The sequence below is a fragment of the Bos indicus genome, chromosome 17, assembly GCF_029378745.1.
Source record: "Bos indicus isolate NIAB-ARS_2022 breed Sahiwal x Tharparkar chromosome 17, NIAB-ARS_B.indTharparkar_mat_pri_1.0, whole genome shotgun sequence".
NCBI classification, from domain to species: Eukaryota; Metazoa; Chordata; class Mammalia; order Artiodactyla; family Bovidae; genus Bos; species Bos indicus.
This window is the reverse complement of record NC_091776.1, coordinates 69580722-69594718: the sequence shown is the minus strand read 5'-3', so window position 1 is coordinate 69594718 and position 13997 is coordinate 69580722. Positions and strand designations below refer to the sequence as shown.

Genomic DNA, 13997 nt, shown 5'->3' with positions numbered 1-13997 from the left:
TAAAGGTTTTTTTTTTTTTTTTAATGTGGCCCATTTTAAAAGTCTTTATTGAATTTGTTACAATATTTGCTTCTGTTTTATGTTTTGGTTTTTTTGACCACCAGGCATATGGGCTCTTAGCTGACCAAATCCACACCTCCTACATTGGAAGGTGAAGTCTTAACCACTGGACCATCAGGGAAGTTCCCATCATGGACCACATCTTGATGGGCAGTGATGTGGAGGGAAAATCTTGGGCTTTGGGAGTCAGAGCCACTAAAGAAATCCCAGCCCAACGACTCTCATAGCTGTGGGACCTTCAGCCACTTCACTGAGCTTCCTCTTACTCATCGGTGAAATGAAAATGAATAATCCCTGCCTCACAGGTTGACAGTAATAGAATCATGTATGTAAAGTTCATTTAACATAGTAAGTGCTCAGTAAATACTCTCTGTTTAACTAAAGAGGTTCTGTGAAATGCTTGGCAAAATGAATAAAACAGGCCAGTGAAGTTTGATGAACACCATGCTTTTCGTGCCACTAAATTTAAGCATCTTGGGGTGGGGTGTGCAAGCTCCGTGTCGCCACAGCTTCCACTGCTGCCTATGGTCCTAAAGCCATGGGCACTGACCTCCCTGGCCCCTAAAGATATGTGATTTTGTGATCGCCCCAAGGGACTGGAACATGAGTTCCTTTAAAATTTATTTAATTTTAAATTTAAATTCTTTAATTTCTTCAACTTTGAGATCGTAATGCTTGCACTGTACAGAACTGAAGTAAACACATTATACTGTGAAAGAAGAACTCCCCTCTTCCTCCTCTCTGGGGCTACCATACTGATAGTTTCTTTTTAAAAAAATATGTATGTTTAGTCATTTGCACTTTTATTGGTTTGGCTACATCCTTCATCTAGTTTTTGATTGAGGTGTTTTTCTTTTTTGGCTGTGCCACATAGCATGTGGGATCTTTAGTTCCCAGACCAGGGCTCGAACTCATGCCCCCTGCAGTGGAAGTGTAGAGTCTTAACCCCTGAACCTCAGGAAGTTCCAAGTGTTGATAGTTTCTACGTATCTCTCCAGAAGAGAACAGGTCTTTAAGATGAAATGTATAGTTTTCGTAAATTACATGTACATTTTAAATATAAGTTCCAACTTGTGGTAGGTTTCATTATAATCTTAAAGGGGCCCATGACCCCTTCACAGAGAACCACTGACACGGAGACTCCTAGCTCAGGGTATTTAATAAGAACCCATGTCTGCCTCCCATCTTTACTGAGACCCAAAGAGACCCCACTGAAACAAAAGTGGGACAGATTGCCAAAGTACTAAGCATTTACCAACAAACAGAACTAGAAACAAGACTTTATTTAACAAACATTCATGGAATTCATATCATACTCGAAGTCTTCTTCTAGGCCCTGATGATGGAGCATTGAAAGAAACTTGACAGGGATTTCCCTGGTGGTCTAGTGGTTAAGACTCTGACCTTCCAATGCAGGAGCACAGGTTTGATCCCTGGTCAGGGAACCAAGATCCTACATGCCATGTGGGAGGGCCAAAAAACAAAAATAAGAGTAATAAAATATTAAAAAATAAAAAAGAACTCTGACAAAAATCCCTGTCATTCTGGAGCTTACGTTCTAATAAAAGAAGACAGAAATATGCCAATTAAATCACTTAGAAGGTGACAGATGCCATGTGGCAAAAGAGAACAGTTAAGAAGGCTTGGGAAGGTCATGTTACAATTTTAAAGATGGATCACTAAGGACTCAGTGTTTCCACTACAGAGGGCCATGAGTTCGATTCCTGGTCAGGGAACAAATTGCATGGCCAGAAAGAAAGAAAGGTCACTGATAAATTGTTGGGGGCCAGAGTGAGGTACTCCGCCCGTGGCAAAAGTCATGAGGAAGGAGGCTCGACATACGCAAAGGCGGGATCGAGCCTCAGGAGTCCCCCTGGAAATCCTCGAGCATCTACCCCCATAACCAGAGCCTGCCTGCTTTACTACTTTGTGCTCATCTACACCTCTGACTTTACGGGGGGCTGTCCCCCACCACCTCTTTCAGAGAAGGAGTTAACTTAGAGCTCCAGTTAATAAAAACTCCTGGGCGTGACAAGAGTGTTTTAACCTACAAACTCCTCTGAAGGTTCTCTAGCCTGCCTGACAGGCTTGTCCGGCCACATGTGATTGCTCACAGCCTCCCAACCGTGAGAGGCACGAGATACTTTAAACCTTCTAAAAACAGGTTCCTTAGAAAAGTTAGAAAACTATTAGTATAAGTATAAGGGGTTGATTAGAAATTGTATTGGTGAAGGGTTTTTCATTTGTTGGGCCAATGTTTGTTGCTAAGTCTCCATATCCCCTGCCCTTACACACATTAATGAATATATAGAAGAAATATTAACCTTTGATATTAATCACGTTAGACCTTAGGCTAAGTAAATTCTTTCCTTAACTAAAACCCACTACACCCTCATCCTATAGGAATGTAACTTTATTTGGGTGGCATCTGTTTTAAGAATAACCACCCCAGGAGAAATAAGTGTCCTGGTTGACTGACCGCTGTCACAAGGAGAGGGTCATAAATTGTCAGCAGGCCCCCTGGCCAGAAGATGATGTAACACCCCTAAGACCTCTGTATACATTTGTATGAAGCACCTGACTTTGATAAAAGTCAGGACTGCTGACACTGCGTGACTTTTGCATAACATCTCAGTGTATAAAAGTAGACCATGGAAAATAAAGAATTGAGATCAGTTTCTCGAAATACTGGTCTCCCCATGTCGCTCTCTCACTCTGGCTGAGTCTCCATCTGGAGCGCGGAACCCGCCATGCTTACTAATTATGCCTGGGCTTCTAAGATCCGACCGGGGAGGCCTCAGTGTCTCCTCTCCCTTGGGAGAACACCTGCGGCCTACGTAAGTGGTGCAAACTTCTTGTCTTGAAGTTTTATTGGTCTCCCGTGTAAACCAAGCTACTCAGCCTCTTTTCTCCACTGAATTTTCCTACTGAGCTATCCTCATTCTATTACTCTTTACATCTTTAATTAATATCTAATTGAAGCTATTGTATCCTGATCCTTGCCGACGCCGTCCCCGCTTCGAACTCCCTGGATCAGCGGAGGCTGGACCCCGGCAATAAATGGGAGATTTCAACAAATGCTTGGAATATGGAAAGAGGATGCGAGCTCTTACGAGGGCAACAGGTGGAAGCAGTGGCTGAGAAGTCTCTCAGCCAGCTAAACGGGAGGTGGGAGCCAGCTGACTTGAGAGAACCCAAGGAGGCTTCAGGCTCAAAGTCAACAGGTTATGGCAGAGGGTAGGAGCAAGAACAGGGAAGTGAAATGGGGGATTTTATTCCCAACTCAGTGGATTTTATTCCCAACTCAGTGTCTCCCAACTCCGGGAGACAGGGAAGAACAGGGAAGCCTGGCATGCTACAGTCCATGGGGTCACAAAGAGTTAGACACAACTGAGTGACTGAACAGCAGATTCCAAACTCGTCTGTGAGCTCACAGGCATTTTGTGCTGATGTTGTTTGTATGCTGCACACATAGTTTCCAGTATCCTTTTGTACCTGCTCAGTTTATAATAAACATAGGCTCACATACCACCTTGAGCAGGGGTTGGGGAATAACTGCTCCAACCCACTGCCCCACCGCTCTCTACACTGAAGGTTGCAAAGTGAAGGCAACACTTCTCCCAGGCAGAAAACAGTATGTCTCTTCTCTAAAGAGACTGAATGAAACATCTGAGGCCAGCAAAGGCTGGTGGAGTGGATGTCGGCATCACAGAACAGAGCCCTCCTGACTCTGTTATTTCTGATTCTGCCCCACGCAAAGCTTCCAGTCAGATATTCTCATTCGGCAAAGGCACCAGAGGTAAGCCAAACCTAACTGCATAATGGCAGAGGAAACGTACACTGGCTTGATTAGACAGGGCACTTGCTAAGGGACATAAAGCTGGGAAAGCAGCTGACTTGGGATTTGAACTGAGGCCTTCCTTCCAAATCTGTGCTCTTAGCTACATGCTGTCCTGCCTCCCTCTTAGCTTGTACATCTCTTTCCCTGGGTAAATGGGACACAAACCAGCATATATACCTTTGTGTCTGTGGCCACAAGCTGACCTGGATTTTTCTGGCTCTGCTCAGGGCAGGAGTTGCTCAGCAGATATTTTTGGAGCATCATGTGTGCAAAGCTCTGTGCCACATCTCGGGCTTGAGAACGGAAGTGAAGAGATCAGCCACCTGCACCAACCCCCTCGGAACAGTTGCAGGTGAGAGAGCCAAAGCCCAGATAAAGGTTACGGGGGACACAGGGGGACCCAGCCAAGGCCTGCTCCGGGCTTGGCCCCTCAGCCCTCAGACCCCTGCAGAGTCAGCAGCTGGGTCAGGCTCTGAATTGTAATAACTAGTAGTACTTCCCGCTTCAACAGTGGGCTGGGCTGCGATGCGTCCATCGTCTTGTTTGTGCTAGGGGTCCCCAGGAATGAAATGACCCAGACCCTGGCTCACAGAAAGTGCCTTTGAGCAGATCCCAGCTGAGTGCACAAGCATCTGCTGACCCCTTGCGGTCACCATTGGATCTGCACTGGCCTGGCAGCAAGGGCCTAGGTTGCACCTCTGGGACTTTCTGCCCTGGTGACCTCATTTCTCACGTCACTTTCCTACCACTTATCTCGTGGGGTCCTCCCTACAATCCCAGCAAGTGAGGAGAGCCAGAATTCCCATTCCCGCTTCACAAACGATTGGCAGCCCCCCGGGATCTAGTCCCAGATCCACCAGTAATTCCTTATCTGACCTTGGCAAGTCAATTCCCCACTCTGTCTCAGCTACCTGTTGATGAAATAAGAGAAGCGGCCTGTTCGAGGCAGCTCTGAGATTTTCCCAGTTCCCCAGACTCTCGGCAAAGAGAAGTGACTTGCTCGAGGTCAGAGTGAATCAGGGCAGAGGCACTCCCAGCGGGCAGGTCACCCCAATTCCCACAGCAGCGGGGGGCAGTGAGGGTGTCACGGCAAACAGGAGAATCAGCTTCTCCACATTTGTGTTCCGACTGTGGGCTGAAGCGCCACATGGACAGATGGATAAGTGAGTGATGGGTGGATGGATGGGAGGATAGGCGGATGGGACGAACATGTAAGAACTGTGGGATCACTCTTAGCTGCGACTGCCTCCCCTGCTCCCCAGCTATCTGCCCCTACGGTCATCTGCGGAGGCCCCTGGCAGGCTGCCCCACACCCACTTGCTGGGATCTGATGCCGCTGCCCTTGCCTGACACCCTGGAGCTGGGACCTGCCATGACGTCCCAGCATTCTCACCCAAGACTTCCTCCCTGCCGTGTCAGTGACCACATGGTCAACGGTGGTAGCCTGTGAGCAAAGTCAAGGGCCAGGGCTATGTATGGACATCTGTCACAGAGCAGTTCCTGCATCGACAATGGCTGAAATTGAGAGTGGTGCTGGAAATGAAGCTGAGCATCACTGGGGCAGCCGAATGGCAAGGGAAGAGCACGCCTTATGCATCTCACAGCCTGGTTCAAACTGAGCGACTCTGAGCAAGTTTCTTAGCTTCTCTGTGCCTCAGTTTCCTCATCTTAAAAGTGGACATGGGTCTTCCCAGGTGGTCCAGTGGTTAAGAATCCACTTTGCAATGTAGGGGGCACCAGTTTGATCCCTCGTCTGGGAGGATCCTACATGTCTTGGGACAGCTAAAGCCCACGTGTCAACTACTGAAGCCTGTGTGCCGTAGACATGCTTCACAGCAGGAGAAGCCACCACAATGAGAAGCCCGTGCTCCGCAACTAGAGAGTAGCCCCTACTCTCCCCAACTAGAGAAAGCCCGTGCCCAGCAATGAAGACTCAGAGCAGCCAAAAATAAATTTTTTTTAAAGTGGGCGTGATATCTGAAGAGTACTCTTGTGAACACTGAGGTAGGATATCAATGTCTTGCGTGTAACAGATGCTTGGTAAACAGAAGTTCCCTCCTTTTGTCCCAGGTCATGGAGAAAATCTAAAGGAACCCACTGTGCACTCAGCAAGATTTTTGAACTGGGAAGTTTTTTCCAAGTGCCCTAAAGGACTGACGTGTATCTAGTGAAAGGGGAGGAGGGAAGGAAATGCCATCAGCGAGAATTAGAGTACACCCAAAACACAAATCCCGCTAAAAGAGTATCATTCATCTGTCCCCTGCCATCAGCATGGTTCTTCAGACACAAAGGATGTTCCACAAAGGTTTCCTGAGGACCAAACTGAAGACATCTTTTCATAGCTAATGGGCAGTGGTCAGGACTCCTGTGTCCTGTTCTCCACTTCCTGGGTGGGCGTGTGCCTCATCCACATCTCTGTAACTCTCCCTCAGCCTGTCCAGCCCAGAATGGGTGACAAGTTCCCCTTAGCCACCTGGCAGAAGGGAGACCTGGAGCTCCTTCCAGTTCTCTGTGAAACAGCCAGTCTCGGGTAACTGACGTCACAGCTGAGGTTCCACATCATCTGTGAACTCATGCTCCCGAGGGGCCCCGCCTCCATTTCTGACTACAGTGACGAAGACTGGGGACTTATCACATGCCGTTTAGGAGATGGTCTTCACATTAGACAGGCTGAAGGTAGACTTTGTCGCTTACTAGCTGCCCAACCTTGGGCAGGATTCTGGCTCTCTGAGCCTCAATATCTCATCTATAAAGTGGGCTAATAAAATTACCTACTTTGTTGTTGGGAGGATTCAATGACTCATGTTTGAAAACAACTGAGCTCTGTGCCTGAAATATGAGTGCTCAATAAATGTGACTATGTCAGTGATTTTAGTTACGGGAATGGGATGCCAAGGGAGACTTCATTTAAACTAGGAGTTCCACCTGTGTGTGTGTGTTTGTGTGTCCACTGGACTAAAGAATCCCTAAGGCCGTCCTTAGCTTCAGGATTCTATTTCTCTAATATCTTCCTATCCGATACTCCTTCATTTCTCTCATTGATTTTCCTTCCCTTTTCTTTTCTCCTCTCTCCACAATTAGGCCACCTAATGCCCACAGGTTCGGCTGACCCCACCCACCCTCTGCACCTACCAGGCTTGGGGATGCCATCTTGTTCTTGCTTTAAGTCAGGAGTCACAAATGACACTTTTTTTAAATTAAGAAAAAAAAAAAAAAAAACCTCACAGCTCCACCCTCACGCCCACCAGGAGCATCTGCATTGCTGTTCCCTTCTCTCCTTCACTGCTGCTAATGACAATATGATGATTTTCCCTACTACTTGAAAAACTATTTTTATGTAATTAATATATGCTTGCTTGCTTATAAATGCCTAATTTAAAAAGAAAAAAGAACTTGGCAAATTTCTATTAAAAAAAATTAGGGGCCTCTGCAGAATTTCATTACTTCTTGTTCCTTACTTAAATGCAAAATCCTCTGGTTTTTAATGCAAATATGGGAAGATTAAGTCCGCCCGTGAGTTAGTGGTTTATAAAGTGACTTACTAGGTAGACATCCCAAATCTCCCACCCATCTCACTCCCAGGGTTCCCCCAGTCTGCTGGGCCACAGCATAAGACTGCAAAGACCCTCTGCCAAGACCAGCCATCCAGAAGAGAGGAGAAGGGTGGGTGTGGCTGAAGGTTAGACAGGGGTGAGGCTTAGAGAGGCTGCATTAGGGGAAGATTTAGGAGGGGCAGAGTTCTCTGGAGAAAAGAGGAGCTTGGGTGGCTTCGTGGGCCTTCAGAAGACATCAGGATCCCCGAAGCCTTTCTTTCCCCTTTCTAGGTACAGTGCCAGGGAAAAGGACTGTTGTTGAAATGAAACGAATACTCAAAATATAAGAAACACATCAAAATGCTAGCAGTGGTTGGTCTAATGGAAGAGTTTTTGTTTTTGGCAGATGTAGTCATATTGCTTGTATAATAAAACTTAAAGTTTTAAAGTCAATTATTTCAATTAGTTGTGCTTAGCCAAGAAAACAGACAAAAACCTAGAAAAATAAGGTTTTGGCTCCCACTGAAAAGTAGCATATTCTCAAAGGAAGACCATTAAAAGGGAAAACAGAAGCTTCGTGGACACCTGGCTCTCCATCCCTGGATGAGGACTGAGGTCCTTACCTAGCAGCTGTGGTAATGCAGAGCGACCACTCCCCGGCAGCCAGGAAACCTGCTTCTAGTTCTCTGCCACTAACTTGCTGTGTGACCTTGGGCAAGTCAAGCCACCTCTCTGGGCCTGTTTCCTCATCTGTAAAGTGAGGGGACCTGGTTAACTTTAAAAAATATGTACCGTGCCCTTACTCTGGGCACTGTGCTGAAGCTGTTTTTATTAAACAAAGGAATAATCACTTAGAAAACACTGACTGCTCAGTGTTATTGGGCATTGTGGTTACAGAGGTGAACAGATGAGTAACCCGGTCATTGACATATTCACAACATGGTCAGGAAGACAGAGCAAAGAGATGGCCAACCGCACGCTCAGTGCAGAGACACGTCAGCACACGAAGGGGAGGCCTCTGCCGGTGGGGTGGAGTGCCACAGGAGAGGCCTGAACTGAATCTTGGGGATCCCTGGCTCTTACTCTCAAAGGCTGTATAGTCTGATATAAGGCTGGGACAAATATCCAAACATCTACCTCGAAAGGCAGAGCGGAGCCACCACTGGTAAGCCAAGTTCAGAGAGAGGGGAACCCATGCGGCTTGGGCTGGGTTGTGGAGGGGCAGGCAGGAGGCAGATCAGAGAAGCTTGTGAGGGGCTGGTGGGGAAATGGCATTGGGATAAACCTTGGAGGGTGAAGAGAACTTCCTCAGAGCCCTGAAGATCATTCTAGATGAGGAGCCTGCAGGTGCAGCTGGGGCAGCGGGCAGGCCAGAGCGGCAGGGCTGGCAAGGCTGGAAGCTAACTGAAGGCACTGTGGTGAGAGCCCGTGGAATGATGGGCCCTGGGCTGAGTGCTCCGCAGCCTCACGCCGGTTCTCAGAGGCAGGTTCCCTCACTGCTGCCTCGTTTTTTCACATAAGGAAACAGAGGCTCAGAGAGGTTACAGACTCACAGCTGATGGACGGCAGAAACAGCCCTTAACCCAGGTCTGCCTGATGCCCCACCTTGACTCAACACTGGAATGCCAGGCAGTGGCATTACCAAGCCCTTCCCATACAAGGTACCACTGTCCCAGCACACCTGGCCTGGCATTGCACCAAACACGTGGGTACCAGAGGTCAATTCCTGCCTTAACCTTGGAAGCTGGCTCAATTCAGCCCTTTCCACTTGGGCAGCTACAGGACTATCAGGATTGCCTTCACCAGAAAAGGGGGGATGGGACTGGGCAAGAAATAGCAGCATTGCCAAGCGGCTTTGTGCTCCACTGTCCACAGGTCTCATTTATTGCTGTTCTACAATGGTGTAGACTGGCTCACTTCCAGCTTGTCTCCAGTCAGCCTAGCGTCGTCATGGCCCCAGGATGGACCACTCTGCCTTGACTAGGGTGGCTGATTTTTCCTGTTAGGCTGAGGTTTTAATGGGACCTTGTTCCCTCGGATGCTATCCAGGTACTGCCGGATGTTCGTGGATTCCCGTCGCCAGCGCCCCAACTTTCTGAGCTGGTCTGTCATGAATTTCTTTTTCAGGTGGTCATACAAGTGGTTCATCTTTTTCTTGGTCTTGTCTGCAGCTCTTATCTTACAAAAAGCAGAGGTGAGATTACTTCACAGTAAGAGAGGGATCTGTGCTGCTGCTACGAGGTGGAAAAGGAGCCAGATGAACTCAGTATTCCATCAATAACTTGGCTCACAGGGAGCTCCATTTCCCTGTTTGTAGAGGGCCTCTAGCCAGCTCACTCCTGTGGTACCTTCTGACAGTCTGCAGCCTCAGAGCCTAACATCTCTATTTGGAGAGTGGTCAGAAAGAGGGAGGGAAAAGGGTGCATCTTGTAACCCCCTTCCTTAACTCTTATCACTCAGTCCCTATTACTCACTTGGTGCCCCCCACATATTGTCGGTGACACCCCCTATGTCACACTGAACTGGACTTCTTTTTGGCCACACCACACAGCTTGTGGGATTCTAGCTCCTGGATATGAATTGAACCTGTGCCCTCAACAGTGAAGCACAGAGACCTAACCACTGAACCACCAGGGAATTCCCTACTTATTTCTTCTATTACAATATATTGCCAAAGTCCCCACAGGGCATAGCCATCCCAGTTGAGAACCATGGCCACACATGCAGGGATACCAGCCATTATCCACTGTTCTCAGAGCACTGTTCAGAGGGTTCCCAACACACTAGATATTTGCTGCCCTCCTGGAGGCCCTGAGAAATCAATGGCTGGCCAGAGCCATCTCCTCCCCTAATGGGAGAACTGTGTGTGGGAGAAACACTGCTCTAATTCCACTACACCATGCCACTGGAAGTTTAGCAGAGAGACACTCACACCTCTACTCTTCTTTTGGTCTCGGTGACATTTAAGATCTGCCACCATCTCTTCAATCTTTCCCACTGTTTTCAATGTCAGAATCTCATGGGTCCCTCCAGATTTGGTCCTGGAACGTGGAGAGGGACTCAAAAAAGTCAAGAAGGGTACAGCAGCTTAACTCTGGCCCCGTGCTCTAGTGGAAAAAACGGGCACATTCTCAGAGTCCATCAAGTTCACTAGTCTCTTCCTCATGCCCAAAACACTGCCTGTCCCAAGTGAGCCCTGAAGATGCATTTAATGAATTAATCAGTCAGGGCCTGTGGGATGATGACACTGTGGTTGCTCTCTTCTTCTGAGGGTTTTTGGGTAAGCAGGTCAAACCTTTCTTGTCCATAAGCAAAAAGTAGAAAAATCTCAGTTCTCATGTGGAAAAGTGGGAGATAATCCCTGAAGGTAAAAAAAAAATGACCAAATGGTGTCAATGCCAATTCAAACTCTAGAAGCAAGACTTGTTTTTACAGGAGATTGTAGGAATACACTCAGGGGCTCCTTAAATAGATAGGTAATGTGTTTTGAGGGAAAAAAATCCCACAGGAACCAAGAGATGTGGAATCTTCCTTGGCTCCTTTAAACAAGGAATAGCTATGACACTTGGGTGAATCAGTAACCTGAAGTCTCAATTGTCTCCTCTGTAAAAGAGGCTTGTATTAGAGCACCTTGATGGCCTCCTACCACTTCTAAGATCTGAGAGCTCCCTCCAAGGTTTCCGGGAGAGTGAAATGAACATGGATCAAGCCACTAACACCCTCTAATGGAAAGGCTTGTGATGACTTTACCTCCATCTCATAGATTCGCTGTGCACTGAGGTTGTCACGTATTATCACCCGAGATAAGTGGCTCTTGGGTAAAAATTTTTTCACTGCTGCTTCACTGGAATTCATTAAGCTGGAGAGGGAGGAGAAGGTGGTACAGGCTTGATGGCTGGGGTCAAGACTAGAACACAACCTGATCTGATGGGATCCCGGGGTAGTGGCTGACCCTTCCTCAAGTTTCTTGGGAGAGGCACTGCCTTGTCATAACTGTCAGAGGAGCAAGGGAGTAGGCTTAGGTTTCTTCCTGTGGAGTATGTGTGCCTAAGGGGTGTTTCTTGGAAGATGCTGAGAGGAAGATAAAATCCTGAGAAGGATGTAGAAAGGTCAGAGTAATCCATAAAAGAAGTGTCAAGAGGGACTTATAAGTGTCCAAAGGAGCAGTCAACTGAAGAAAATGCAGGATGAAATGGGAGGCAAAGGTCTTAGAGGAAAGAAGCAAAGTCAGAGGGATAAATTTGAGGAGGGTTGGGGAGGGGCACTGTTCAGCCTAGGTCTAAGGGAGATCCCGGTGGGGAAGGTCAAAGGAATCAGGAAAAAAGAGAATAAAATCCCTGGACACACGTTATGTTGGTTAATTGGGAAATTCTAAGGGAAAAGGGTTTGGGAAAAGTCTAGAAAGGTAAAGAAAGTCTGAAGCGGACAAACACTTGAGGAGACTCTGGAGGGTGAGAAACAAAAGTTGGGATGGGGTACGGTAGAATGAAGCCAGGTGCTCCAGGCTAAACTAGAGGTAACAATTTGGTTAAAATGAGGAACTGGTCAAAAATGGATAATACCAGGCATTGAGTTTTCACTTTTGATAATTTGGTGACACCATGAAGTGGTTTTGCAACTATATAAATATTTTTTGCTTACTTGAAAATAATTATTCATAATATTTTCTTTCTAAAATTTGGAAACTATTTAAATATACAATAAGGAAGCAACTAAATAAATTGTGATTAGGCCATACAATAAAATACTAAGCAGCTATGGATAAAACAGACATCCACAGTGTATGGGGGGGGGGGGGGGCGGGGCAAGTTTACAAAATAATAAACTTTTTTTGTGACATATTCCCTCTCTACCACTAAAAAAAAAAATGCAAAAGCATGTTGCAGTATGCATTTATGAATAAATCTGAAACAATATACACCACAATGGTAACAGTGATTGTCTCTAGCCATTCATTATGCTCATCTGATTTTTCTATAAGTGTATATTATTCTGATAGGACAATAGTACAATTTTTAAAGGATAAAACACTTCGAAGGACTAAAAAACTCTTTATCCTAATTCATTTTCAGCCCGTTTGGAACAGTGATTGTCTCCAGATTATTCATTTTGCTTGTCCATCTGATTTTTCTAGAAGTGCATACTATTTTCACAGAAAAAAAAAAAAAAAAGGGACAAATTTTAGAGGATAAAACATTTCGAAGGATTAAAAAAATTTCCCCCTAATTCATGTTCAGCCAGTTTGAAACTGTGCTTTTCTGAATGCTTTTACATCCACAAACAAGTAGAAAGAAACACCCTTTATCTCCCATTTATAATTTTTCCGACAGAAAAGACATGAGGGGATAGAAAAGACTCCTTTAGAGATCAAGATGCTCACAATCAAAAGTCCCCCGAATTCTGCTGGGGGTAAAAAAAAAGCGTAAAATACCTAAAGATACACTAAACAGTTCACCCACTCAATGGTGCACCAAATTACCAATACTTCCTGGGAAGGGGGGCGGGGGGGCGGGGAGATAAAGGCCATGACAGGAAATACTCCCTTTCAAGTAGTAATGATCATTTTGAAACATAAGGCTGCCAGAGCACGGCCTCTGTGGGAGCCTGGGCAGGGGTGCGGGGTGCGGGGTGCGGGGGCGGGTACTCTGAGGGAGTGTGAAATGGAGGAGGCGAGGGGAAGCTGAGGTCTATGGGGACATGGCCACGGCTGAGGGAACGAACGGCTTTCCCTGGGTCACTGCGGAAAGCAGACTGAGGAAAGCGTCAGGCCTGAGAGAACCTGGGCCTCACCCGGCTGGTAAGGAAGTTCGACTCGGCCCAGGGGGCGCTAGGAACCTTCTGGACAGACGACGTCAAGCCTGGGAGACTACAGGCCGGGCCCGGGCGTTCGGAGGATATACGGGTAGAGTTGGGAATCTCAGCCTCCTTCAGAGTCCGGGCTGAGGGCGTTCGGGCTCTGGAGAGGGTGAAGACCTGGACTGGGACATTCAGGCTCTCCTGGGGTCTAAGAAAAGCCCCGGCTCTGAGGCGCCCAAGGTTCTGCAGAGCCAGGACCAAGATCCCCGCGGCTGCCTGAGGGAACAGAAGTCTGAGAGAGTTCGGCTTCCCCGGGGGTCCGGGCTCTGACGAACGCTCTGGGTACCCGGGCCGCACCTGAAGAGAACAAGCGGCTGCGCGGTCCGCGGCCGCAGGAAGCAAATCTTCGGCTGGCTCCCTACGTGAGTGTCCCGGCGGTTACTGAGCCTACTGTGCCGGAAGAAGGCCGACGCCGGGTAGGTGCCAGAACTGCTGGTCGCCTGAGGGGCGACAGCACCGGCAACGGGCGAGTCTAGGTTCCATGTGACCGAGGGCCGGAGCTGCTGGCCAACCGCTGAGTTTTCGTCTCCCGCTTTGGCGAGCAACTCGGGAATGGGAGCCTCCTCGGGGTCCATGTTCTTCTGAGCGCGCGCAGACATGGAGTGAGCGCCTGCGCAGACGCGGTGCGCGGAGCACGGCACGTTGCCCGGGAGACACGCAAGGAAGGCGGGACCAGGGGGTGGGGTGGGGTGGGGTGGGGTGGGGTG

General features: G+C 47.7%; 1 protein-coding gene across 1 annotated transcript; it reads right to left on the bottom strand.

The window, feature by feature from the left end:
* Nucleotides 1–9288: 9288 nt before the first annotated feature.
* C17H5orf52 (chromosome 17 C5orf52 homolog) lies at nt 9289–13959 on the bottom strand. Its single transcript, XM_019978068.2, has 3 exons — nt 13588–13959; nt 11185–11293; nt 9289–9612 (listed from the first exon to the last, which is right to left on the bottom strand). Exons 1-3 carry the CDS (start codon nt 13887–13889, stop codon nt 9415–9417), a joined length of 609 nt encoding a protein of 202 aa, XP_019833627.2. The 5' UTR covers nt 13890–13959; the 3' UTR covers nt 9289–9414.
* Nucleotides 13960–13997: the final 38 nt, after the last annotated feature.